Source organism: Lepisosteus oculatus, chromosome 24 (assembly GCF_040954835.1).
Source record: "Lepisosteus oculatus isolate fLepOcu1 chromosome 24, fLepOcu1.hap2, whole genome shotgun sequence".
Lineage (NCBI taxonomy): Eukaryota > Metazoa > Chordata > Actinopteri > Semionotiformes > Lepisosteidae > Lepisosteus > Lepisosteus oculatus.
The window spans coordinates 1,142,205-1,169,580 of record NC_090719.1 but is presented as its reverse complement, the minus strand read 5'-3'; the positions used below and the strand labels follow the sequence as shown (position 1 = coordinate 1,169,580).

Below are 27,376 nucleotides of genomic sequence, written 5' to 3'. Positions count from 1 at the left end.
TGTACCACCCAATACTCTAGATTTATCCATAGGTTAAAAAGTACAGTAAAAATCAAAGATCAAATCACTTTCAACAGGTCTTTCATATAGCCTTTTGAGAATATTGCTTTTTTTTGTGCTCAGAAAACACTGAAGAACAACCACAGGAGCATACACAGACATTAAGAGCCGAGTACGAGGAGAAGAAAGCCACAGTCATCAAAGTTAAAACCTCTCTAGAACACAGAGCCAGTGCTATGAAAACATTATCTACCGCCGTTTATTACAGGATACTCTTCACAGAAAGTCACTTTCATTAAATGATAAAAACAGACCATTTCCAATACAATTTAGACAATTTAGACAAATCTGCTCTCCAGAAGGACTTCGACCATTACTGGACAGCCAATTTTCCTCATTACCAGGGCGAATTGAGAGCCTTTTTGGGGGAGCTTCTCAACACACAAGCCATCAGTTTTAATTTTGAAAACTTTCTCTTTCTGTCAAAAGCGAGAGGAAAAGAAAGAAAAAAAAGCCCCATTCCAAGTTTTATCTGTTCAACAAAATGCTGTTATCTTAGCACAGTGTCAAGAACTCTATCTCTTTTTTTTTCAGGTGACAAGCACAGACGAGGGAGATAAGATTGGAAAAGAATCCTTCTCCACTGAGTAAATAAATAATCAATACTCATCTAAATGTAAATGAGAAAGTAGCCCCCTTTGATAACAGGGTTTTTATCAGCGACCCAATTTTCTACAGACACTGAGCCTCAAACAAATCACCATCATTCAGTTCTCACTTAATGGATAAAAAACATAACTAAATTGAAGCGATCGCCTGGGATCAACTAAGTTAGGATAGCCACTGACAACAATCAAGTCCCGCGGAATGCAATTTAGTTTGATTAGGTTTTTATTTTCTTCTTTATTTCTGATCTAAAGAGAAAAAAAAAGACATCACTGTAGATTTTACAAAGGTGTATTGCGACGGTCGGCAATGTATCACATTTAAAAATTAGTGAGTACGTGAACCCAGCTGTGGAAGTGCTGTATTTTTCACAATTTTTTTCCCACTTTTCCCTATCGGTTCCTTCAGCATGCACCACCTTATCCTGATGGTAAAACTGACCAAATCGTTTGCTTTGCAAATACAGATACAGCACCTGTGAAACAAGAGTTTAGAAAAAGGTCTACAGCAAGACAAACGACCCGGGCCTATTAATCGTCTACCCATCTGTTCAGGAAAGCGAAGTGAAATCGTGCTTATTTCTTCTGTTCAGGGAAAAGTTCGCCTTCAGCTTCTTTACTGATGCGAGACACAATTACACTACTTAGAAACTAACTGGCCTTTTCTTTTTGCAATAAACCGCCGTGAAAACATGACCGAGCCACACTTCACACCTCGCTATTCTGGCTTAAAATCTGACCTCTGCTGGATATATTACAGGTTGGCTAAGGACAGAAAGGAATGCAGTACCTTTGACCTCAGAGCTAATAGTGTCCTGCATCTAACCCAGACAGCACTGGGCCTTCCCAGAGGTCAGTGCAATTCTAGACGAGCCTTCTGCAAAAAAACAAATATTGCATATTGCGATTGGAACGGGCAGATGGGAATACCTTGTCTCACAGGCATCCACAACACAAGAAGAAACATCCATAGATAAATAATTTGACAGGAAGGAAGTGTTGTAGCTGTCGCTCTCCTCTCTCCACATCTGTTACCACTTTTACTGCTGCTGCGCGCGAGCCTGGCCCACCGAGGGCCGTGCAGGCAGTCCGGACAGGAGCGCCGGTCGGGCGAGACAGCGGGACCTGCTCGAACCTCTGGCCACCTGGGCCGGTCCCTCAGGGAGGTCACTCGCTGCTCAGCGCGGCCTCGGCAGGGCCGGGGGAACGAAGGCCAAGGGGGCCAGGAATGAAGCCGGAGTTTCGGGATCCCCCTTCTGGCCCCCAGACGGAGAACCTCAAATTCCCCCGAAGACTTGTCACAGTAATGAAGGCGTGCAGCAGGTACCCGGACACAGCACCATGCTGCTCTGGCCAGCCCCGCGGGCTCCTGCAACTCCGGTCCGGCAGAGAGGACAGGGAACCATCTCAGCGGCTCAGCCTCTAAATCCGGGGCGACAGCTATTCCACCAGAGTCAGGGGATTTTGACACCTCGGCCAGCGGCTTAAGGAAGGCTGCAGCTCGAACCAATTTCACCTCTCTGCGGAGTGACAGCAGGCCGGCTCCTCTGAAGGATTGTGGTCTACAAGCCCAGACCGGGGGAGAGGGGGAGGGGGGACTGGCATGCTGTCCTTTGCACCTGTGCGAGCGTTTCTTTGTTAAGTGCTTGCCGCTGAATGGAAAGACGCATCTTTCAAAGAAAAAAACAAAGGAAGACGCACTTCAGAGGAGATCTGTAAAGCAGATCCAGTTCGTCCACCGGATCTCACCTGACTTCTCTGACAAACCCCAGACAATTACCTCACGGGGTCCCAGACTAAGCGATGATAAAAAAAAAAATCAAGCTTAAGCACCAAAAACAAACAAACACAAACAAAGAAATCAAAGCCAACCTGGAGTGAAACAACGGGTGTACAGAGTTTTAATAAATGTCAACAGCTGCAAACATCTCTTTGGGGCTCGACAACGCAAGCGGGCATCACTCTCTCTTCCAATCGCGCCTGAGTTTGGATATTCCACAGCGAAGCCCCGGAGCTGTGCAGCAGATGATAAGGAAAACGGGAAGGGGGGAAAATGTGGTGACATCTGCCAGCGTCTCAGTTATACTGAGAAACAGGCTTCCTCATCAGGCATCACTCTGCAGCCGGAAAACCAGAGAGGCATGGCGCAGAATTCGGAGACACCTGTTTACAGACAGAGCTGTCAAAAACGCAGAAGTGCACATGGGGGAAATCCACACAAGGTCCCCAGCGAAAGCACACCTACAATCTCTGCACGCTTTGCTTGTTGACAAAGCAACTTGTTTTGGAAATTAAGAAAGAATTTTCCAATCCTCTGCCACGTCCTACTTAAAAGTCAGGCTCTTACATGCGAAACAGGATGAAAAAAACGTAACGTGATAATCTAACATTGTTGACAGCACACGGCTCATTCCGTTTATTAAGTACAACTGTAAAACATATTACTAGAACAACAATTAACATTTTACAGCCAGGACTATTTCTTTTTGAGAAGTCGCGGTTTTGTAAGGTTTAAATATGCCAGAACACTCCACTTAGAAACCTAATGAAATTAAAAAATTTAAAGCACTTGATTAGAGGAATTAGAATGGGCACATTTTGATTTACAGGAGGAATGAATGTTAGGCAATGAGTTTTCTTTCACAAGACCTCTTACATGCAAGTCTTAAACAGTATTCTCATTGTTCAGAGGTTAAAGAACTGTTTCTACAGCAGTCCTGCTGACTTAAAACTATTACTCTGGAGTTAACGTGAAACCCCAAACCACTGTTATTCTAAGAATCATCCTTTAATGAACACTAAGTGCTGCGTTAGTCTAGCAGTGCAGTAACACCAAAATGAATGCTCTTCTGCTAAAAAAAATAAAATAAGAGCCACCACAGATGTTTGAGCAGGGGTTATTGCTCTGGTACTTTCACAGTGATTTTGAATGGCAGTACAAAGCATTTAAAATAGTTTCTGCCTTCCATTACCTTCGCAGGAGGCTCAGCAGCTACCCTCCGCTGGGAATAGATCCATCTACTTGTAAGGTACGAGCAAGTCTCATCTAAAATCTATGCTAAAGAGACAGGTCTCACAACATAAGGGGAGCCTTCAGTAACTGGGAACATCACCTTCCATAAGAACAGCTTCCACTGGCTGGGAACCACTCATCAGCTGTCTGCGACTCCTAGGATTTCGACAGGCCTGCCTAGCTGTCCGTCTGCCCATCTCTCTGCACATGTGTGAATTTCCAGGGCCACATGAACTGCACGACTAGGGGGAACACATACACCACCAATCGAGGGAAGAACACCCTCCGCCTGCAAGACTGAACAACAACTGTGTCCCTTTTCCTCAGTTAAATGATCAATTATGAAGATTAAACCAAATTAGATAATTTCAAACACTTGCTTGGCAAGGGCAAAGGGAAAGAATGAGAAAGAAGGGGGACGCGAGATGGAGAGATGAAAAAAAAAAAGCCTTGAAAATAATATTGTGTCTTCCGCTCTGTCATACCGGAGTAATTCTGTTACTTCGGTCGATGGTTTCAGTTACTTTCTGGCTTCCTCCAGGCTCAGGCTAATCCGCCCGAGTGAGATTTACAGACGATTCCCAAACCCATTTTCAACCGATACTTCACACAACTTAAAAAATTAAAAACCTGAAATCTTGACAGCACAAAGGGGGCCCTGATGTTATTCTACCACAGCTGTTTTCATTTAAATCCAAAGCATTAGTCATCATCATTCTTAAAAGGATCACACCACTGCACCTCCCCCCCCAAGCCGTTGATCATGACAGACTGTGGAAAATAAAGGTCATGTCTAGGAATAGGTGCAACAAAATTATCTCAGCTATCATTTTAGTTTTTCTTCTTTTTTTTTTTTCTCTAATAGCATTTCATAGGTCGTCTGCTGTCTTAAGAAATTAAATTCCTCCCTCCTCTGAAGGGCCCCATTAAAGCAGTTAATCCACCTCGGTCACTCAGGTTTCCTGCTCGTGTTTAATCTCTGCACTTCTTGCTCGTTAGCTCAAGGTCTTGCACTCGGCGCCAGGCAGAGTCCTCTACAGCAGCGCACAGGGGGGCCTGCTGTGCAACGGGGGAATGGAGGCTCTTCCTTGCACAAAAGGTTGTGGGAGTTTGGAACAAGCTACCCTGCGCTTCTTTCATCACACAGCTGGAGGAGATCCGGCTCCTGGAGGAGAATGGACTAGATGGGCCAACTGGCCCCCTCTTTTTTCTCACCTTTCTGATGCTCTTAATGGGGTTTCAGGGTGAGCGACAGAGACCATACTAGCAGCTCACTGCTTCCCAGCTGGGAGTGTTTTTTCCCCACCCAGCAAAGATGTTATCTCTCCTGCTGTGGAACGCCACAGACAGTATTGATCGCCCTTCTGCCGGCTGCAAGCACCTTAAAAATAAGATGCGTTGTGTCTCCGTGTGTATATATATTTTTTTAACTTAATATCTTATTTTCCCACACTGGTCGCCTGCTCCTATTAAATGCTCAGGGTATTACGCTGACCCAAAAATAAATCTAAAATGCTTTTCCATTGCACACACCATGACCAGTTCCTTTGGTGTCAGAGAGCTGGCAACTAAACTCACCACTAGAACACTTGAGCAACCTGATGGAGGCACACCTGTATCCTGAGAGAAGGAGTGTTATGAGCACTTACTCGGGTAGTAGCACAGTGCAGGCACTGACTCAGTAGCACAGTGCAGGCACTGACTCAGTAGCACAGTGCAGGCACTGACTCTGGGAGTACCTTGCAACATTTTTGTCAATGAAGCTTAAAATGCGATGCACAAGGCAGCTTCATTTAATGTTTCTTATGTCAACATGACTAATTTTGAAGTTTTAATTTGAAGTACACACTTCAAAACACAAGGAACATTACAAACGAGAGACCCGACGAGCCCATTTGAAAGTCAATAACTCCCTTCATTACTGCCAGCTCAGTTAAGTTTCTGAAAGTTCAAGGAGAGCACCATCAATAGAACAAAAAACAAAACCATTAATTATAACATGCCTATTTCTGCCGGCTCCATATCTGCAGTGATTACACACATGCGTTTAAGACACGACAAGCCAACAGAAGAAAGGACTCAAATAAAAAACACTTGCACATTTAAAAGAAAGAAAGAACAAGCCACATGGAGAGCAAGTACTAAATCAATAATTGAAAAAAAAAAAGTTCGGATTTCTTTTTGTTTTCCATGTCTCAATCAGGACTCCGAGGTCTCCTCTGTGAGGGAGAAGCAGAGTGGCTCTTGTGTTTGTGAGTAATTGAAAACAGTGCCTTAGGCACTATCACATTACTGGTCACGAGAGACTGTAGTTGGGATCATTTTATAGAATGAGAACCGTAAATAGGACTGCTGTCTTCCTGAATTATCTTTAAAAAGGGGTGTGGGGCATGATCAGAGTTGGGGAGCTTTCCCCCCACGCCTGTCTGCACATCTCGACCACGGGCTGTCCGCGCACCCCTGACAACCACAGGAGGCTCCGAGGGTGCCATGGGCTTCACATTCTGAGCTCGTGTGGAGACTGGGCTCAGCCCTTGCATGCTCCAGTCCACACAGACTGCCTTCTGCAGGTACTGCCCGCCTGACGATCCCTCCCCTGATCCCTCAGGGCGACAGGCTACCTGGGGGTCAGAGGCAGTCTGCCCAGGGGTCAGGCAGCTGCTCTGTGCTCTGCTGTCAGGATATCTGCAGTATCAAGGACACATGCACAATCCAAAGGGGAGAGCTTTACCTTTATTGAACTATTAATGATTTGTGCAAACTTCTAAGCTTTGTTTGCATTTTTCTTGGAAATGTTCAGATAAACACTCTTATGACTTAGCACTGCTGACAAAAGAGATTTTTGTGTCTCCCAAACAGGTTTAAGCCCTAGAGAGCTGCCCCCTCCACACACACACGCACGCACACACACCCCCCTCCCTTCAATCCATTTCTTCTGTTCAGGTGAGCTTCCTTCAAGTCATGAGCGCAGAACAGTGATGCAGTGCTTCTATTAACCCCCTACTGATGTCCGCAGAAGAGCTGCTGTTGTTTATGAAGCTGACACACGCGGTAATGGGTGTTTGTCCTTTCTGCACACAAACAAAGGGACACGCCGCCCACAAGGGACGCGGAGCCTGGGGAGGAGCAGACCTCCAAGCAGGAGGACGACGGGAGGACGGAGGACACGTTTTCATTTCCACAGCCGGCCCTGCACGGAGCTCCAGCCGAGCGCCGCTGTGCCCCGGAGGAAGCCGAGTGGTGCCGAGGCACAGCTATGCAGAGCTGCTCCACGGACTGAGACGAGCGGCGAGCAGGAGCCGGTCCAGGTCCAAGCCCAGGAGTCTTCCTCCACACACACCCCACCCCAGTTCCAGACGCGCAGGAACATGAGGGCGCGGTGCTGGGACCAGGCACTGCCTCTCAAAGACTCGATAACCAGGAGAAATAACAGGAGAAATTTCAAACATTCCAGAAAAAGCATCCCAGGATTCTTGCCTGCCGTTAGGTAGCCTCGTATCTTGACAAGCTCCAATGAAACTCCCTGCTCAAACCAGAGCTGCGCCGCTGTTTCTGCATGAGAAAACGCCGAGAGAAGCCTCGTCTACAACAAGCCTACAGTCTCCGAGCTGAACCCCTGACGAGACAGGCGCGAGACAGAAGAGCACGCGAACGAAAGACACCAGTGCTCCGCTCCACTCCTAGGTCTGGAGTCACAACTGCTCTGGAGCGGTCGGTTGTACACAACAACGTTTCTTCACGCCTTCAAAATCCTACACATGCGTTCAGAAATCGATACGATGACTGGGGGGAACCGGCAAGTGTGGACTCAAAAGTGTCGACTTCCGCTGCCTCCTAATAATTCAGTTCAACTGAAAATACTTTATTCACCCATGGGGGGGTGGGGGGGGGTGGGGGGGCAATTTAAAAATGCCCTGTAGTTTGTGGAGACCCAAGGATTCTGTAGAACCCAGACCCTCACAAGACGAGCCACAGTGCCACCAAACTGCACTTGTGACTAGCACGCTTGATGATATCCAGCTACACGTTTATGTACATGACAGGTTTCTCTTCTACGTTGTGTGGAACCTCTCCTACTTGTTTAATGCTGGATCACTTCAGCAGTCGCTCTGCAACGGAACACACTAGCGGTCACTAACAAGCCGCAGTGATGAGGAGCTGTGTGCAGTAAGTAAGCCTTCTTGTGGGCCACGCTCAGCTGTACTTCGCCCTGGCTCTGCGAGGAAGCTCTGAAAGAGCCCGTCAGCGATGTGGCGTCACAGACAAGCCGGGCCTCCTGCAACTCTTTCATTCAAATTTTATGCAGGTGGATGAGGATCTGCATTTGGTAGCCTGGGGGTATACGTGCCATTAAAGTGTTTAAGAAGCTTTTAGCTGAACCGAGACTCGTCATAAAAGACACGCGAGAAGCATTTCATGCTTTAAAAGAGGAGCTCCAGGTCATTTTTATTTTTGCTAGAGAGGAAATAAAAAGCTAATGCTGTGTAAAACCTAGCATGCTGAAAATCAGCGCATGCACTTAATTCGGCTTCTTGAAGAACGTTTAAAGATGTAAATTTTGTGGCACTGCGTGCTAATCTCCTACGCAGTGGAGTACTGCAAGACAGGACCCTGTGGCCCCTCAACACACGGTTCAAAGGCTGACTGCAAGCCAACACAGCAAAGAATAAACAAATTATAACACACTGCTTGAAAGACATCTTAATTACACTGATGGTTAAAAAGTCGCCTGTGTCTGAGAAAATAAATGATTTTGAATAATTTAATATATAGAGGAGAAAGCAGATTCTTAGCTATATGGTTCACAACAGTTCTAAAAAAAACAGCTTCTATTTACTTTCCGAGCTTGAAGCAGGTGGGAGACTGTGCACACAAAAACCATCTTGACAGAGGCTGCTCACACGGGCGGCTGGAGGACGAGAATTTAAAGCTTCAGGGAAAAACCAACAAACCCCCCCCAAAAAAGGAGGATCTCCGCCCCCCCCCCCCCTCCCTGTAAGACAGGAACACGCTTTCAGAATGACCTCAGGGATTAAAGGGGTCTCCCCCACATCTGAGGAAGTAAGTTTGACCCCCAGAAAGGGCGTAAAAGTCGCCCCTAAAATGTGAACAAAAGCGGTGCTGAAAGGGAACCCAGAGCGCCATTCATCGCAGCTAATGACTTGTTCATTAAGAGTGATGATGGATAAAGACTTCTCATGCTGAGATGAAATCAAGATTTATATGCGTTGTTTCCTCTCCCAACTTGTGGGAAGATCATCATCATTTAATTCCATCTCTGCGGCCGGTGATGGGCATCCAGAGAGCGGGTTATCAAACGGTGCAGTCAGCTGGCAAAATCCGAAACGTGCCGCTGGCACATCTGGACCGGGGCGCTGCGGCAGAGGGGGAGCAATGGCTTCTGGCTGCCGGCCAGATCGCGGGGAGACGCGCGCAGGACTCCAGCGTGGCGGCCTGCCTCCTCTCGGTCTTCAGGCATTCTCCTCGCTGCTTCGCATTGTCTGTTGCGTCTTTCATGGTACAAATATGCGCACGCGGGCGAACGCTCTGATTGCTCCTCCACGCTCAGGTTCTACTGAGAAACTGAACGTCCAGACACCTGCTGCCCCTCCATTCCGACTGGAACGCCCCATTACACACACTTCTGATCACAGTCATTGATCCCCGCTACACACACACTTCTGATCACAGTCATTGATCCCCGCTACACAGACTCTTCTGATCACAGTCATTGATCGCCGCTACACACACACTTCTGATCATAGTAATTGATCCCCACTACACACACACACTTCTGATCACAGTCATTGATTCCTGCCACACACACACTTCTGATCACAGTCATTGATCCCCGCTACACACTCTTCTGATCATAGTCATTGATCCCTGCTACACACACACTTCTAATCACACTCATTGATCCCCGCCACACACGCTTCTGATCATAGTCATTGATCCCCGTTAAACATACACACACTTCAGATCGCAGTCACTAATCCCCACTATACACACACACTTCTGATCACAGTCATTGATCCCCAATATACACACACACTTCTGATCACATTCATTGATCCAGGGCCTGCTGCAAACTTAAAAAGTCCCCCCCCCCCCCCATCTTTTCTTAAAGGATTCAAGATCCACACATGGGTATAAATCTAGCCAAACCAGATCAGAAAAAGATCCAGACCATTTTGATCACTCGTGTGAACGACTGTTTAGCACCTGTCAGTGGAGCCTCCCAGGACACTTAACTGGCTTGAATTTCTCAATGAAATATTAAAAAGAGAAAAACCAACAGAAAAACGTGGAAGCATTCAGGTCAAAGACTATCAAGGGCAGCTTCTTTTTTAAGGGATAAAAAAAAAGATATAACAAGGTGAGTCTTCGATGGGCTCTGAGTGGGTACAGTCTCTTCCTGTGGCTGGAGCTTAACGCAGGCCGCAGTGATCGGTCCTAGAGAAAATCAACAAGGGAACCCCCTTTCCCGAACCCTCACCCCAGGCTAGCGGCCGACTGCACAGAACAAATAACTTACCCGAGCCTTTCTGAGATCCCTTCCTCTTCTTGAGCGCTTTCTGCAGGATCTCCTTCATGGTTACCTTCAAGCTGTCCACAGGAATAAGAGAGAACCCATGAGCAGCGTTGCTGGAAAGAGAGCCAGACAGAGAGGAGAGAAAATGACTCGTGTCCCCGAAAGGAAACAGCAGCAACACCATTCCACAGCCATCTTCTGCTGGGAAAAATGAATCAAGATTAAAGGGGGCCACCGTTCCGAGTCCAAACCAAGCAGTCAGGCACAATTTGTTATCACAGACGTTTCTGATAACATCTGTCTGGAAGTACAGTTCACATTCAGAGCTGTTTTAAAGGCAGGATGCATTTAACAATGATCTCTTTAACTGTATATTTCACCCACACGGCAGCAACTTGCTAAACAATCCGCCAAAACTGTGCGTTAAGCCGAAACACACCACTGTTTCCTAAACGGACATGATGCACCGCACTATGGAAGATCCGCTTATTCTGGAGGCAACTATGCCCACCGAAGACAGTGGCGGCACCGCGACAAGGCCGGGTCGGGTCCTGGGCCCGGGTACATGCGGTTCTGGTCGCGACGACCTCACGTGGCAGGCGAGGCCACCGCACAGAACCTGTCTTCCCTTCCCCTCCCAGCCCGTCACTGCTATCGACACGCCCCGAGTCAGAGAGTTAACTGTGTCCCCTCACTTCTTACATCTTTCTGCACTTCACAGGCCTTGCTGACACAGGAACAAAGACGCACGCAACCCCATGACATTCTGCAGACTCCACGTTTACAACCAGGGCCGAAACCCGGACTCAAGGACCAGCACAAGGGGGAAAGCAACATCCAGGCTGCTGGACCAGTGATGTCACCTGCTCGGCTGGCACCAGGGCCAGCTTTCCCACAAGCCCGGGTTCGCAAGTCCATTTGAACCTGGGTCACTTCGTCCTGGGTGAGGAGCTGCCCAGCGCCTGTCAAAATATCCCCGCTGCCTCCCGTGCCAGACTGTGGCAGCTGAACCCAGGCTCTTCTTCACCAGAGGAGCTGGAACGCGGCCCAGAACGGTGTCTGGAAGTTTATTCCGCTGCACAACAAAAAGCAAGCAAAAAGAAAAGGGGGAAAAAAAAATCTCGTCTAGAAATACACGGCGATATTGAAAAGGCAAAACAATGGGTGCGAAGGGTAGAATTGATCGCCGAGGGAGACCAATACAGGTCTCCCTACAGCTACATCTGAAAGGCAGCTGATTTAGGGCACGTTTACAGATTCGATCCTACAAGTCTCGCCCTTTACAACTCAGATGACATCGGTGAGGTCTGCCGTGACCCAAATAACAGGAGCTTCGATTTCGTCAGCTGGCAGGTTAGCGACAATATAAACGGATCTCCGCGTTGTAATAAAATTTTCCTTAAGTAGTGCCGTGGTTAAAGTTTTTAAAATGGACTCCTTTCTTCACCCAACAGAAACGGTGCAAATATCCACATGCCAACTGAAAACCCAGGTGTGGAAGGGAACGTCGAATTCCTGTCTTCCAAGATACTGAAACTGCTTCACCGATGATGGTTTAAAATCATGGCCTGCCTATAATCGGATGAAGTGGCCACAGCTGGTGCAAAGTTCTAAATGCGAATAAACCCGCAAACGAAAGTAAAACAGCTCCAACAGCCTCGCGGCAAGAACGAACGCGCTGGAAAACCCAGATCCCTGCTCTCGTGCAGTAACTCGGGGCCGACGCAATCAGAGCCTCACGAACGCTGCGATGCATTCTCCCATCTCCTGCGACCAATCGCCTTCAATTCCTTTCAATTCGGTAAGAGCTCGTGCAGACCAGGTAGACCGATGTCTGGACGGACGGACAGACACGCCAAGCCCAGGTCAGAGAGACAGACGCAGGGAATCCGGCTCCAGCCCTGCTTCGCTCCCCCCTTGCTCCCTGCCTGCTCAGGACTGCAGCCCGAGCCAAAGAGCCAGCTGTTTTCCGCAGCTGAAATGCGTTTTAAGTGCTGCTGCCGGATGGCAGGTCACCGCGAGGCCTAAGGCAAACCAGGGAACTGGTGCTTAATGCTTTCTGGTCACGGGCCAAAGCTTAATCTACCGCACGCTGGAGTGGCATAACCAGGGGGCTTCGGGCTGGGAGTCTTTCTGCTGGTGCCATTTGCACAAGCTCGCTGCTTAGTGCCAAAGCTGCCTGGCACAGGCAGCCCCTTCCAACCCGATTAGCCACTATAATTAAAAAAGGAGCTTCACAAGGCTCCTCAATATAAATTAACGCAACAACTGATTAGTATTACTTGCTGAGCACCACGGTGCAAAGGAAGCACAAAGCTGAAGATCCAAGACCGCTTTGATGACCTACAAGGGGGGGGAAGACGGCTCTTGAAGCTGACTTGGTTCAGAACGGCTGGCCGGTGATGCAGCTCTCCGGGTCCTGCTGCTTGCTGGGTAGCTGTGACTGCACAACTAGACGTCACCTGAGAACTCCAGTGAAAAGGAAAATAGAACCGCAGGCGTACCTGTACGGGAATCTGGCTCGGAGAGACGGACTTCAATCAAGCCCTGGCAGAGCAAGACTTGAGATTAAAGAGCCACATGTTCCCTGTTCAAGGTCAAACCCTTAAGTCACCACTGCTTTCTTGCACAGCATTGCTGAATGATAAGAATATGAAGGACGTTTCACCTGCTGGCTTGCTTTTGTTAAGGAGAAGGCCTAAGAACAACAAGTAGAAGGAAGCAGCGCTAGAGGACTGATCAGCACCATGCGAACGGGCCTCACTGGGCCTGGCGCAGACAGATCAGCACCATGCGAACGGGCCTCACTGGGCCTGGCGCAGACTGATCAGCACCATGCGAACGGGCCTCACTGGGCCTGGCGCAGACTGATCAGCACCATGCGAACGGGCCTCACCGGGCCTGGCGCAGACTGATCAGCACCATGCGAACGGGCCTCACTGGGCCTGGTGTGGACTGATCAGCACCATGCGAACGGGCCTCACTGGGCCTGGCGCAGACAGATCAGCACCATGCGAACGGGCCTCACCGGGCCTGGCGCAGACTGATCAGCATCATGCGAAAGGGCCTCACCGGGCCTGGTGTGGACTGATCAGCACCATGCGAACGGGCCTCACCGGGCCTGGTGCGGTCTGATCAGCGCCACAGAACTGGGCTTGCCGGGCCTGGGAATGCAGTGCCTGATGGGTTTCTTGATGACTAAACTCATAATTGTGTTATTGAACCATTAACTAAACAGCTTCACAAGACCTACTAAAAAGGTGTAGGTTTTCGAGCTTCAACAAGATGTCTAAGAGGAAGCTTACAACCAAACTTTTTGGGGCTGAAAACATTTTAAAAAGAGACCTAAAAAGAAATGATTATTCCTTACTTAGGTAACTGAGCTTTCAGATGAAGGGCCAGCACTGGGAAGCAATGACCAACAGCACCCCAGCCGGGGACATCTCATTCAGAACAGACTTCACTCCGAATGTGTCACTGTTGTTTTCTTTAATTGCCTCATTTGAAAATAAGCCACTACACTTCTGTCTTTGAGTCTTTTTTTTTCTTTCTTTCACCAGTTACGGAGGAAAAGTGGACTCGGGGGCCAAAGTCTTTGATGAATAGTGTCCATTAGTCGGGAATTCTGCAAACTCTTAAACTAAAAAGAAAACCAAACAAGAGCATCATTAGGAAAATGAGGAAAGACCTGATCCCGGTCTCCGCTCGTGAGTGGAGATGAGTGATGGCACCTCAGTCCTGCCCATTACGGATTCTATTTATACCACTGGCCACGCAGGAGCAGCGCCAATAGAAAGGCTTTGTTCAGAGAACTGGGTTACAACCACCTCAAACCCCGCTTTGAAACACAGCGCTAAAAAATTACAGAAAACGCAGCTGTTGGCAATTACTACGATGAGGTTGGATGTTAAATCAAAACACGCCACCGTCAATCGGCTACAACTGGAGACCGAACAAGCAGCGGGACCCGAGCTTCGGCCGGCTGGCGGCTGGTCTCGTTCTGCTCGGTCATTGGATCAAAGGCCCGCGGAGAGCGCCCACACGCCAGCGCCGGCTTCCGAACGCCTCTTGGCAGAAAAGGAAGCACATCTGTACACAAAGGGGTGCGGGAGTGTGGAACAATCCACCCAACAGTGGTGTTGAAACTGATACCCTTGCGTTCCTGGGATCAATTAACCACCAATAAGCAAGGTAGTCGGGTCAAACGGCCTCCTCCGATTGGAAAACGCAGCGCTCTGAATTAAAATGTTTTTATTTAAAAAAGAAAGCATGAAAACGGAGGCTGTTGGAACGCTTGAGGTTGCCACCCCAGGAATAAAGAGCCGACACCCCCCCCCCGATCGAAGGGCCTGCCATCAGCTGCCCCGAGCTCACTTTCTCCAGCCTCGGGTCCCCGGTGAGGAGCCGGGTTCGAGCCGCCTGCGCTCGGCTCAGCTCTCGGGGCAGCAGCGGGAGCCCAGGCCTGCGCCGGGGAGGCGCCCAATGGCCGGGCAACAGCGCGCGCGCGGGGGGGATTCCCTGGCACTTCTCGCTGTCGGGCATTACGGAGAGAGAGATCCGAGCGGAGAGGGAGCGAAAAGCAAGGAATAAAGGATTGCCTTCTGTATTTTTTCATTAGACTTTTCTTTTGTTACCGAATACATAAATCCATTGTGGCACAATGCAATATGTATCATCACGCTACACCTGCGGACGTCTCATAATGGCTGCCATGTCCCTGCAGTCAGGAATGATAAGTGAACCCCCCGCGAATGTTAATGATAGTGATCACTCTGAGCCAGCCCGCCTCTCTATCTTCCTCCACAGCCGGCGTGGCAGAGCCCGGGTGGCAGGGTTCAAGGGAGAGAAACGAAAACAAACGCTCGGGGTGCAAATAAATATAAATATATAAAAGCTGCATCGCTACGTATAAATAAAAGACAACACCCAGCCGCCCCCCCCTTACACACACACACAAAGCCCGTAGGAAAGACTTTGGAAGATGCTGTCTCATGGCATTGCAATTCGGAGAAGAAATAACTAAAAGCATGCCAGCTAAAGGCTGAATTCAGCTTTAAATCACTCAGATGATCGCGTTTCCTGCGCGAGTCCTAGGCGTGTCTGAGGTTCAGCGATACGCATGTACTCGCGGTCGCGGATGCGCGCTGGCAGAGGGCGAACGGGCCCTTCGAGCTCAGTTATCAGCGATGGCCCCGGACACTTTCCTCTCCTCCTCCTCCCAGCAGGCCGAGCGGAGACCCCCCAGGCAGGTGAGGGGGGGGGTCACTGTCAAGTCGAACAGTCTGCACCAGCACAAAGGACCTGGAGCCCCGCCCGCTCCCAGAGGAGGCTCTCCACCCGAGGGATGCTGCTGCACAGCTTTTCTGACTTCCTCCTGGATTCAGGAAACGCTCGTGCACTTCAAAGACTTTTTTCAAAAGGCTCATTTTATTCAGAAGGCCCAAGTCGAGCCACACAGAGGCAGGTTCGCAGGAGCGCCGCCGGCAGCCACGGCGCCGATCGCCAGGGCGCAACTGTGCCGCCCGCAAAAACGCCTTCGCTTCCCTCCTCTTCCTCGCTCGCGAGGCGAGTCGGGGGCTTGCAGGGTGAGTAAAAAAAACTGGCCCCGTGCCAGTCGGCGTGACAGCCCCACGAGCTGGCGTGACAGACCATGCCAAACGCCAAGGCCTCCAAAGCGCGGATCCGGCCCCTTTAGGCCCTCCGGCGTCCGCGGTGAAGCAATAAGGCGTTTGCCCCTGCTCTACCCAGCGCAGCGGAGGGCACGGAGAGCACAGTATGCCCCTTCTTCTCCCTCGCTCTCCCTGCCTCCCGGCCTTCTCCTTGCGCAACTTTGCCAAAGTCCTTGGAACTCGCCAAATCCGGTCATGCCTGCTTAGCTCGCGCGACTGATTGTGCCAGAAAAGAAAATAAGACACAGATGTATACGAACTCTTGGTGGTGCCAGTGGAAAGACAGCTAATAGCTTCATCGCGACCCTGCCTTCGCAGCTGGGCTCAGGTGGGGCATGACGAGCACTCGCGCTCCCTGCTCAAAGTCGGCCGTGTACCAGGTGTGACAGCGGAGTGGCCGCCCCGCGGGCCGCTGGCCGCTGGCCGGAGCTCAGAGCTGCCGCGGGGCAGGGCGGCGAACAGCTTGCGCTGGCACGGGCCCGACGGAGCGAGGGCCCCCCGCCTCTGCTTTCCCACAGGCCCACATTCCGGCCGAGTCCACCGGCACGTTGGGAGGCAGGTCTCCAGGGAGCGGGAAAGGAAGGGAGGGGGAGGAGCGGGGTGCGAGAATAAAGGGGTGATGGGAGTTTTCAGATATTTGGCATCTCAAGGGACCCGGGAAGACATGTTTGTGATCTAACGGCTGTTTGGGAGTTCACAGCTCCTCTCCCGGCACACAATACCCCCAGATCCCTTTTTCTTTGAAAAAAGGAAAAGTCAGAGGATGGGGAATTACGCCGACAGAACCGCAAAAGCTTTAAACCCACGACCCTGTTTCCTATTATAATAACAATCAAGGCAGTTTAGAGAAAGAAATACCCCCCCGCCCCACGATGATAATTACTTCGTCTTCTTCAACACTTGAAAAAGATCCAGTCCCACCAGCGACTCCGCAAGCCCCCCCCCCCCCGCAGAAACGAGACGGAATATGTAAAGATTCAAGATGTAAAGAGCATTAATATCATAGCGGGAGCCATTTAAAAAAAAAAAAAAAAGACTTGAAAGCATCTCTCTCTTTGCGCTCCCCTGAATGACAGCAGGGAGACGTGTGAATCTCAAGATGTGAAGAGGCTACTCTCATTACGCAGCACTTGTTTGACACTGAGTGATTCAAGCGTTCCTGGACACTTCAGAGACACAGATATGAGATACGTTAAATGTCTTTCGCTGAGCTCCACCTGACACTCCTCATCCGTGCTTACCCATTATCCTGGAAAGTTCTGCTTTAGTCTGTGTTTAAAGCCCTAAATAAAAACCAAGATTTCTACAGAAAGAAAAGGAGGAGGAGGGGGGGCAGGAGAGAGAAAGGCAGAGCACAGCAGCTCTTTTCCAGACAGGCTCTCTTGCCAAAAAGGAAACCAAGTCAGAATTCTGAAATTTAAACTGTAATCCAACATATATATTTGCTTATGACAGACATCTGGATTTTAATATTCTCTGTTCAAGTGATGAATGTTTACAGGGGGAAAACTGTCCGCGATTTCCTTTCTTGCATTAGCAACTAATGACAGACACATTTCTCATTTGGCGTTTTTTTTTTTATTCGTTTGCAAACTTTTCTGCATTCTTGGGCTTTGAGTCTCTTTTTCCAACTGAGAGATACTTAAAAAAATACAGAACACATCTAAGGAAAGATATTTGCATGCAGTGGGACAGAAATTCATTTAGTTTACATGATTTGGGAATCACATTAGCCAATTATTAACAGCTGGGAACATAAGATGTGTCTTAAATGCATGGCTTTTTAACAGTGAGCAGATCTTTGTATGATTTTGTGTACAGTTTTAGAGCACTCTTTATATTTTCTCTCAGTTTATAATGTAGTAGAAATAAAAATAACATTTTAAAAAAGAAGGGATATATTCCAAATGTGAGTAATTATGTTTCAGCAGTATCATTTATCATGCAGGAATGCAGGAAACAAGTGGTACGCATGTGTCACAGCCCATTTACTGTCAACTGGAGTGAAAGTAAGAAGAAAATGCTCCCTTTTGTAATGTCTCATCACACGGTTCTTTAAAACGGCATTTAGGATGATTAAAAGTTTGCTGTGGTTGTCACCTGTCACTATAATTGTGAGTGTGTCAGTAATTGCGTTTCTTCGCCTCTGTTGTCTCAGGTCCCGGGCAGGTCCCCTCCACACTCAGAAGGAAATGAGGTGTAACTGAATTTTTATTTGCTGAGGAACTATTTTAGAAACTTGCTGGGGTTTTTTTTTTGTGCCAGTCTCTGCCTCTGTGAGCCGGGTTCAAACACCTCCCCCTGCCCTGAGGTTCCACACCCAGGCTGCTACCCAGCGAGACAGAAAGAATGAAGTTGCAAAGCATCGCTGTCAGCTTTCAGAGAGCAGAGCATTTGCACCCTGGAACGCTGGGAGTTAGGGTTACCCTTTCCCTGTTTGATTTTTTTTTAAAAAGCGAAGTAAACCAAGGGCAGTGAACTGCACATGAGGGCCGAGTGTGGCGGCACGGGAGGATTTCGCCTGCACAGACACTCAGTGCCACGACACGCCCGTGCCCTCTTGCCCTGGGGCTGGTGTGAACCCCCCTCACGGCCAGGAGGAGGCGCAAGACTCCGAAACCATCTGCTGTCAGTGAGCCTCCCTCTCACTGGGGCGGCCGAACCCAGCTGTGCCATTCCCCACCCTCAACAGCACACACCTCGTGGGCCTGCTCTCTGAAAGGCCTCGCCAGCCCTGCGCAGCTCAGAAACAACCAAAGAACAAGTTCCTTCGTTGAAGCTCATTTCTGCAATGTCTCGAACAAAACCACCAGCTTTCAGAACGCAGGCTCTGGAGCAGAGCTGAGCAGCGATTCGGGGGGAAGCCGATGATGAACGCGTGTTTGAAGCAGCAACCACATCACACAGCTTTTAACAAACTCGGGAAAACAAAGTGTGTGTGTGTGCGAGTGAAAAGCTGAGAAAAAACCTGGAGGGAACCCTGGACAAGTAGAACAGAGTGGAACCATCTGTAAAAATGGCAGGTTTCTGGCACAGTGCAATAACAACGACAAACATTTATCCTTCGCAGCTGCAGAGCAACTCTGGATCTTCAGTTGGCCCATGGAACACATTCACCTCACCAAGCAGAAGCACAGCTTATGAAGTTCAGTAATTAGCGCGGGGTAATGAGATTTACTGGACTGAATTAAACACACATAGACGTTTACTTGAATCACTGCCTTCAAAATGTGCCCGTTTTTCCAGACCCATCTTCCCTGACAAATTCCTTAAGAAGTTATTTTTGCTTCCAAGCCACGGAGTGCCTTAGCCTACTATTACCTTACGGCACTACAGCTGACAAATTTCAAGACTGAAGCTGCTTCAGATGCAAAATATGAGGACAAAAGACCATGAAACCGACATGGCTGCTTGTAGGCCTTAGTTTGAGAACCAAAAAACCCCTCGGCGTTCCGAAACACCGTCTCTCCATTCCCCCAGCTCCTGTCTCCTAAACTCCCCTCCCCCGAGGAGGAGGAAGGGGCGGATAACCCCCGCGCGGCCAGCGGCGGACCCCGCTCTGCGCCGAGCCCCTGGCGGAAGCTTCAGCCCGAGCGGCGCCGAGCGCGAGCCCGCTGCGGGCCTGCAGAGAGCCCTCGAGCCCCTCAACCCCACAGACGCGGGATCGAAGACCTACCGTCGAGAGAGCGCAACGGCCCGTTTAAACCCGGCATTCCTTCCAACAGAAGGAATAGATGGGGTCAAGAGTACCCAGGGGACCCCTGGTGCACTTCCTGGGCAGGCGATGCCATGTGCCTCCGGCCTGTCCTGTCATCTAGCAGCACATGGCGGAGCAATCTGGCCACAAGAGAACGCTCTACAGAGACTACTGGAGCACTCTTAGAGCTGTTGTCAAAACGCATGGCGCAATAAATGGCTCACCCGCACCCCCATCTGCCAGCTGTTGTGATTATTTGTTCGCAACGAAAGCCCATCACGCGGAGCAGAAAACTAGTTTTACCACACGGCAGCGCACTCTGCAACCCCCAAAAACCTGCCAGGGAGAAGACAGAATAATTTCTTCTCTTTCCTTTCTCCTTTCCCCCCACACAGCCCTCCCCCCGCCGCCACTACTACCAACCCAAAAACAGCATGTGATTTCACTTCTAAATGTTAAAACGGTTTGGGCTTTAACGGTTCAACCGAATCTAAAAAGGGGACAATGAAAGAAGGAAAAGAAACCTGCTTGAGGCACTTACATCCGCACAAAGAGAGACTGTTTTGCTGCCATCCCGGGTGAAGAGTACTTCTCCACCAGCGCCAGGGTGCTGAAGCCAAACTTGTGAATGGGCTCGTTGGAATCCAGAGGCGGAAAATCCGTATCGACCTCGCCGTCGTCCTCGGCGATGTGCAGGCAGTACGCGTTGACGTTCTCGCTGCAAGGTGAGGGAGAGACGGAGAGAGAGAGGTGGGCGAGGGAAGCAGGCGCAGAGGAGGGGGGAGACAGGTGGACGGAGAGGGAGCCAAGGCCAGTGGTCAGCGGCTCGGAGCCGCGACCATCGGCTCCCGCCGAAGGCAGCAAGACTGATTGGGCCGTCAGCAGCAGGGCCGCGACCAGCGCCAACATCAACGGGACCCGCCGCCCCATCCCAGGGTCTCTCTCATTAATTCACATTCTCACAACTCCGGCCCGGTTCCCCTTGGTACACCCGGCAGCTTGGGGAGAGCCGGCCTTTGTGTTCGTTCGGCACACCGCGGCGCAGAAGAAGGAAGACAAACAGCCGCCCACTTCTGCCCACGGCGGCCCCTGGCTACCTTCCCACCCCGTCGCCAGGCACGTCGAAGAGGCAGAGAAACCATCTCGCACGACACAACAACCCAGGGGACACAAAACACAGGCACAACGGAGCACAATTTATGCCCGAGTGCAATTAAGCTTCTTTAGAAAAGAAAAAAAGGCCGTCGTGAAGCAGTTTTGCACAGCTTTAAAAGGGGATCAGCTTACGTACAGAGAATCCTGAAAAATAACAAAACATTCATTTCCAGCCCCTGCGGAAGAGCTGGTCAGCTGCTTGTGCCTTCGGTGTGGGAGCTGAGGCGTCCTGAAACTCAGCATTCAGTTTTCTGGGTTCCTGGGGTGACTTATTAGCGGTGGTGGCAAACTTTTGCTTTGTCAAGACCCTTCAATTCTCCGCACCCAGGCTACACAGCCTCACTTCCAAGAAGAAGTTAAGCTAAACTGGATACTCCTTTCCCGTTCAATACTTGGGCCCTGATCTCAGGGTTTATAGCCTAAGAACACTTTTCAACATGTAACATGCTTTCATTTTCCTACTTGCCCTGAACATGCCTACTTTATTTTGTTGAATGCAAACTGAATTTGGCAACAGTGCAAAAGGCCAACAGCTTCGTCGCCTGAAGACAGTCTTATAAAACCGAGAGCCGACAAGATACAATTCTGCTCGCAGGAGGTCCTGCCTTGCTCTCTTTGTGCAGGCAGCGCAAACACATCTGAATCGACAGCAACAGAAGAAATCTGACCGTAAGGTGTTTCAACATCCGTCTTCTGCGTTTCAGCTGGGTGGAACTGGGAGGTATGACAGTCAGGGCTTTTGGGGATTCCCTGTGTCCGCAATTAAACCACCCCTTAATTTCTCCTGGCAGAAAGTCCCTGATTAGATCATGGAGGTAAAGACTTCTTGACGGCAGTTCTGTCAGCTCCTGTTGGATGTCCTTCCTTGGACGAGGTGGGGGGGGTCATGCGACTGTCAGTTAGTCTTGTTTTCACTTCCATACAGTCAGTTTATCAGGGAACAAACACATTCCACACACTTTCAGGTGCTTTAACCATGCCCTGCCTTTGCTTTGCCATGCTTTTCCATAGTTTGTGGTGAAATCTACCATAACTCTGTGTGCTCTACAATGATTTTACTGTGCTTTATTACAATTTTACTTCAGAATATAGTCATTTGTTCACTTAGAATTTCTTCAGCCTCATCTAGGGTGCCTCAGAAGGCGGACACTGCGATGCCATAAGGTGCACAGAATGAACAGTATCACTCACGTCTTTTGAAATTGCTTTGGACACCTTTGGTATTAGTTTTAAAAAAATCGAAAGGCCTTCACCAGACACACCCACTGCTGTGTAGAGCCTGCCCTTTTATTAGTGTTGCATTAACATAATGCAACCCAGTGCATCCTTTTGCAGCTACACAGGACGGTCGGCAATATGCAAAGAAAGACCTGCTAAGACACAATCTTAACTGCTGTGCTTCAGATAACGAAACAACAGTCTGGGAAGAGTCAGTAAAGATGGGAGCAGCATTTGTTTTAATGCCCAGGGTTTTTAGACTCTTCAATACAGCACATTTCTCTGGCAAATAAGCAGGAGCGTTTGGAAGCCTCCAATTTCCTTCCTTTTAAAACGGGAGACTGAGACCGTATGCTCAACCCGTCTTGCCCTCCAGATCCTCTCTGCTAATTGCAATGCTTTTTAGCACAGTAAATCTACCAGTGTCTCACTGCTCTCTGAAGGCATGACGTATTGCCTAAACGCTCATGTGTCAGATTGTTTCCAAACTCAGTGTTTAAATTTTGAACTTTAATTAAGTGATTAATGGTTAAATTAATTAATTGCGAAATGTATGCTAATTGTTTAATTGGTCGTTTGATCTATATAGATCATTTATAAATTAAGTGAGTTGATTTACAAAGTTTATTGATTGGATGTGACAATGAATTATTTGGCTGACTACCTGATTTGCAATTTTCCCAATTAATGCACAAACCTTTCTAACAGGACCATTTTTGTTACGAGCGCTCAAACCAGGTGATCTACACCAGCGCTGTCACCACAGCAGTTATTTATTAAATGAACCGGGTAATAATGATGCATTAATATAAATGTAAACTGTAAATTTTCTAATTCAGCGACTTAAAGGGGAGTAATCCGATTGCATTTGTCACTATAAATTTCTACAAGTTTGCAGAACAGCTAAAGACACAAATCTACAACGAGATGCAAAAAAAGGTAGGTGACTATCTAGGTGAGGGAACACATTTGCAGTGGTAATCACACCATTCAACCATTCAAACCCGGAGAAATATTTCACAGCAGCCACCGCACTGAGTAATGCTGAGCTCAACCAGGCCATTTGCCCTGCTTACTGAACAGCACCTTTCCAGAGACAGGCAAGTACATTTGAATGACTAATTTAAGGAAAAAGAAAAAAAAGAGAGAAATTTTATGACCTTCTGCTTTGTCTGTTAAAACATTTTTTTTTTATCACTGTCTCGCCAAAGAAAAAGCTGCAACCTTAAAAAATGACAAACTGCTCCAAAACACTTTTAAAAGCTTATTGCTCCATGTGCATTAAGGCTTATTTCAATATTTGTTTACAAGGCTCCGTGACGATAAATCTAACTAAGATCTCTCCTTGCGTTGCCTGCTGATTTACGGCCGGATTTTAAAACGGGCTGCTGCAGAAGAACAGGGGGAGCTGCTGAGCTGCCATCCCTCATGCCGGCGAGGCAGAGCGCTCCCCCCTCAGACGCAGGAAGCCCAGCCAAGAACAACAGCGCCTCCTCTGGTAGTGGCACGCCGCATCGGCCCCTACAGGGAGACGGGGGCTGGCAACGCTACAGGCTCTCCCGGCAGCCCAAACTGGGGGTGACACGCCGTCGGCAGGAGCAGGGGCCGCAGCGATTCCCTCCCGCGGTGCCAACAGAAGCGCCCCACGCCGCTCCGCGCCCTCACGGACAGCAGAGCGAGGCGGCAGCAGCTGCGCCCCGGGCGGGGGGGTCCCCGTCGCCCCCCCCCCGCCCTGGCAGAACCCCCCCCACTGCCGGGCACGGCGAGACTCGAGCGCTCCGGCGTGCCCGAGCACAGGGCAGAATCCTTCGCACGACACTGCGGCCTGCACTACATTCACTCCACGGATTCGTCTCTGCTAATGCCATTTTAAGAATGACTCGCCCGTGGCTCAGGTGAACTAACTGGATGCATTGTCAGCCATACCCTATCTTCTAGAGCTCTGGTGTCCATCATCGGACTCCTAACTCACTCCGGCTAATTCACCTGGAGATCTTGCCTCTGCTCACTAGGATGGATCTGTGTTCAGGAAGCTCTGAAGGGACATCGCTGACGATGATACGCACTGCTGGCAACGAGAGGCAGCAATACTCCTCCACAGATGTGCGTCTTCAACTCCGCTCTTCTTTTATAGGACATGCCCCAGACATGCCAGTTGAATGCGACGCGCAGCGCCCAGAGTAGCCAATCACATCAAGGTACCCTCGGGCAGCTGCTTTCCCTTCCACGTACCGCGGCATCGTTAACGACGGGGGGGGGAGGGGGGGGGGCGCACCTCGATCGGCTCCCTTGACCGGCTGGCTGAGGGCGTCAGGCAGGCCGGAAAGGAAGCGGACGGGGTGGGACGCGGTCAGAGAGCCGGGCTGGATGTCCCGAGGATCCTGAACCGCTCGTCCCGCTCCTTCCAGCGGATCCAGGAGGCGACCTGCGACCTCCGGGATCTTCAGGAGCAAGTGCGGGCAGCTGGAGCGCTGCGTTTTCCTAAACGGGCGGTTTAAGGCTTGGAGCGGTGGGACGTTCTCACACCTGCGCTGGTGTGAGCCTGGCCAGCACCTGGAGGGGAGACCTCCTGGGAAAAACTAAGGTGGCTTGCTGCTGGAAGAGGCGTTAGCGGGACCAGCAGGGTTCTCAAGTCGGAAACGTACACAGTGACTAAGGGAGGGAGGTTTGTCTGCTCTTTCGTATTGAGACAGGCTGGAACAAATGACCAGGATTGGGGGGGGGTGGTAAATAAACAGAAAGGGATTGTCTTCTTGCTCTCATGATGGATGGTGACGGGCTCCCCAGCAGCAGGGTTTTGAAGAAAATCCCGTTCTCCAGCTTGTTGTGATTTATGACGAGGGAACTGCTCTAAGACTCGGCTGTTCGGCCTCCCAGCCCAGCGGGGATCCCGTGCGGACAGCCGGACACAACGCCCGTCTTTCCCAAGACAAACCTCTTCTTTTCCATTCTCGGCAACACTGCTGCTGGACTTATTTAACCCTACATACATCATTTTGCACTTTGCAGGTTTTATACTCATTTTCCTTGGTCAAATATGTAACTTTTTTTGTTTTTTACAAAGTACCCTCAAATTGCTGCAGTGCCTGTGGGCAGGTACAACACACAGAGAGTCAGTGTGGAGACTCCAGGGCTGGAGAATATAAGCATGTCAACCAAGAGGGACAGCCAGAGGCAGCTAATCGAGGGATAGGAGCAGGAGAGAGGCAGGTGATCGAAGCAGAGGGATAGGAGCAGGAGGGGGGCAGGTGATCGAGGCAGAGGGATAGGAGCAGGAGAGAGGCAGGTGATCGAGGCAGAGGGATAGGAGCAGGCGCCAGGCAGAGGGATGGAGTTCAGGGAAGCCCCTGGCCTTACTTGAGCTTGGGCTCCCGGCCCTCGCTGGTGTACTGCCAGCAGATGAGCCCGATGAGGTCGTGCACTCTGGCGTTGGCCATGGTGACCACAGTCATGGGGTGAGGCTTCTCCTGCACGCTCTGCATTGAGAGGTAGACTTCAATTTTTTTGGTTGCTGTTGTACCTACGTGGCCCTGTGGAAACACAAAACCAGACAGACAGAACAAGTCAATTTACACATTCCCGTGTAAAGATTTCAAGTTACCACCTGTACGTGAACCTGGAAACACGCTTTCCACTTCATTCCAGCCGAAGAAAAACTACACTGAGAACATCCCTGTCTGGCAACACAACGAGACCATCAGCACCTGTGTCTTCAGAAAATATTTTCACTCCACACACACCAATTACACCCATCTCATCTGGACACCACAAAATAACACCCTGCTTGTCTATCATATTTTATGGAGTTTCATTCAATTTTTTATTTTTTATTCAATGGTTCAGCTCAAATCTGAATCAGTTCTGAAACGTATTTCTGTAGATATACTGCAACACAGGACATCTAAATAAAGTCAGCACTGAAGATAATAAGACTAATCCAACACGGATTGCATCATGTCTTATAAATTAACTCACTTCTTAAAAATAGGGTTGACCTGGTTTGACAGATCCCGGATTACCAGGTACCTTAGAACCATCAGTGCTACAGCACAAAAAGCAGTATGAGCAAGGTCATAACGTAGCACTTTGTTTTCCTAAAGCTGGTTACAAAAACACAACTCGCAGGAACTGCATTTTTGTAACTGTGCTGGAATCCAATACACATTAAACGTGAACAGTTACTGGTCTCTTCCGATGCACATAAGTTGTGAATTTTGACGGGACTGTCACAGCCATAGTCCTGCACTGTGCGTTTTGTCCAGAAAGTCACGACAGAAGAGGAACCTTTTCAGTGGTCGGGCATCTGTCCCCAGCACGGCAGAGGTACCTACTGTGTAGTGCATGAGTCCTTTATCTTGCACTGTATAATGTCTAGAGAACCACCTGCTTTACATAATTGCTACCTGTCTGAGGTGGTGTCAATTTATTTCCCTGCTTTGCTGCAATGGCTGCTTATTCTTTTTTTTTTTTAAGAAAGTGTTCAAAATATTATCCCAGCCATCATGAAAGAGTGAAGGATTTTTACTGTAATTACCGGGCCTTGAGTACTGCTGCTTACTCTTACATCGCAATGTGGCCCACAACCACATAATCACAGGCAAGTCTGTTTATGAGCCACCTACGGTGTTTCAGGGGAGGGAGAGAGGCGATCATTACAGTGTCACAACAGCAGCCAGTCGTACAGTAAACAGCCCAGGAAGCAGGAAGGAAGTGGAGAGAGCAGGGCAGCCTGGCTTCCCGATCAATACGGGCAGGAGGAACAGCGAGCCGGAGGCCTGCGGGCCCCAGCTATTAACTCCAATAACAAGGCAAATGGCATTAGGATTCTACACATTGGTAAAAGTGTAGAATTTAAATCAAGGGATATTACGATATTGAAATTGTAGAACACACTAATAAGGCCTCATTTGGCATATTGCGGGCGACTGCGGTCGCCACAATACAGAGACTGTTGTTCTGGAATCAGTCTGGAGAAGAGTAACCGCCCACAGTCCTGAGCATGAAGGAAAGTCTCACACTGGCAAGACCGAATCGTTTTGGTCTTGAACAGAGAAGACTTTGAGATTTAATCATCCAAGGCATTGATGAAGTCAACCCGGAGGACTTTTTCAGAATGAACAGTGAACTGCGAACGAGAGGACACGGATGCAAACCAAGTGGAAAGGTATTTAAATTTGAGATAAGGTGCCATTTCTTTACACAAAGGGCTGTGGGAGTATGGAACAGGCTTCCCTGCCCTGCTGTTGGAGCCGTGACCCAGGTTTCTTTCAAGAAAGCTGGATGAGACACTTGAGTTGAACGGACTCCTCTCGTTTTTTTTTACCTTTCTTATGTCTTTTCATGACATCCCAGTGACGGAAAACTTGCCACGACGGCACCAGAAACTAATCAGACACACAAGTGCACGACACGGTGCTTGGTCTG

At 49.4% G+C, this 27,376-nt stretch overlaps 1 protein-coding gene across 3 annotated transcripts in view; it reads right to left on the bottom strand.

Moving 5' to 3' along the window:
* mapkap1 (MAPK associated protein 1) overlaps positions 1-27,376 on the bottom strand; it is a 90,971-nt gene that overhangs the window by 36,775 nt on the left and 26,820 nt on the right. For all 3 annotated transcript variants that reach the window (XM_069183286.1, XM_069183285.1, XM_069183287.1), the window contains 3 exons: positions 25,310-25,482; positions 20,121-20,297; positions 10,217-10,326 (listed from right to left, as the gene is read on the bottom strand). In XM_069183286.1, coding sequence (XP_069039387.1) covers positions 10,217-10,326; positions 20,121-20,297; positions 25,310-25,482 — 460 coding nt within the window. The remainder of the gene's footprint in view (positions 1-10,216; positions 10,327-20,120; positions 20,298-25,309; positions 25,483-27,376) is intronic.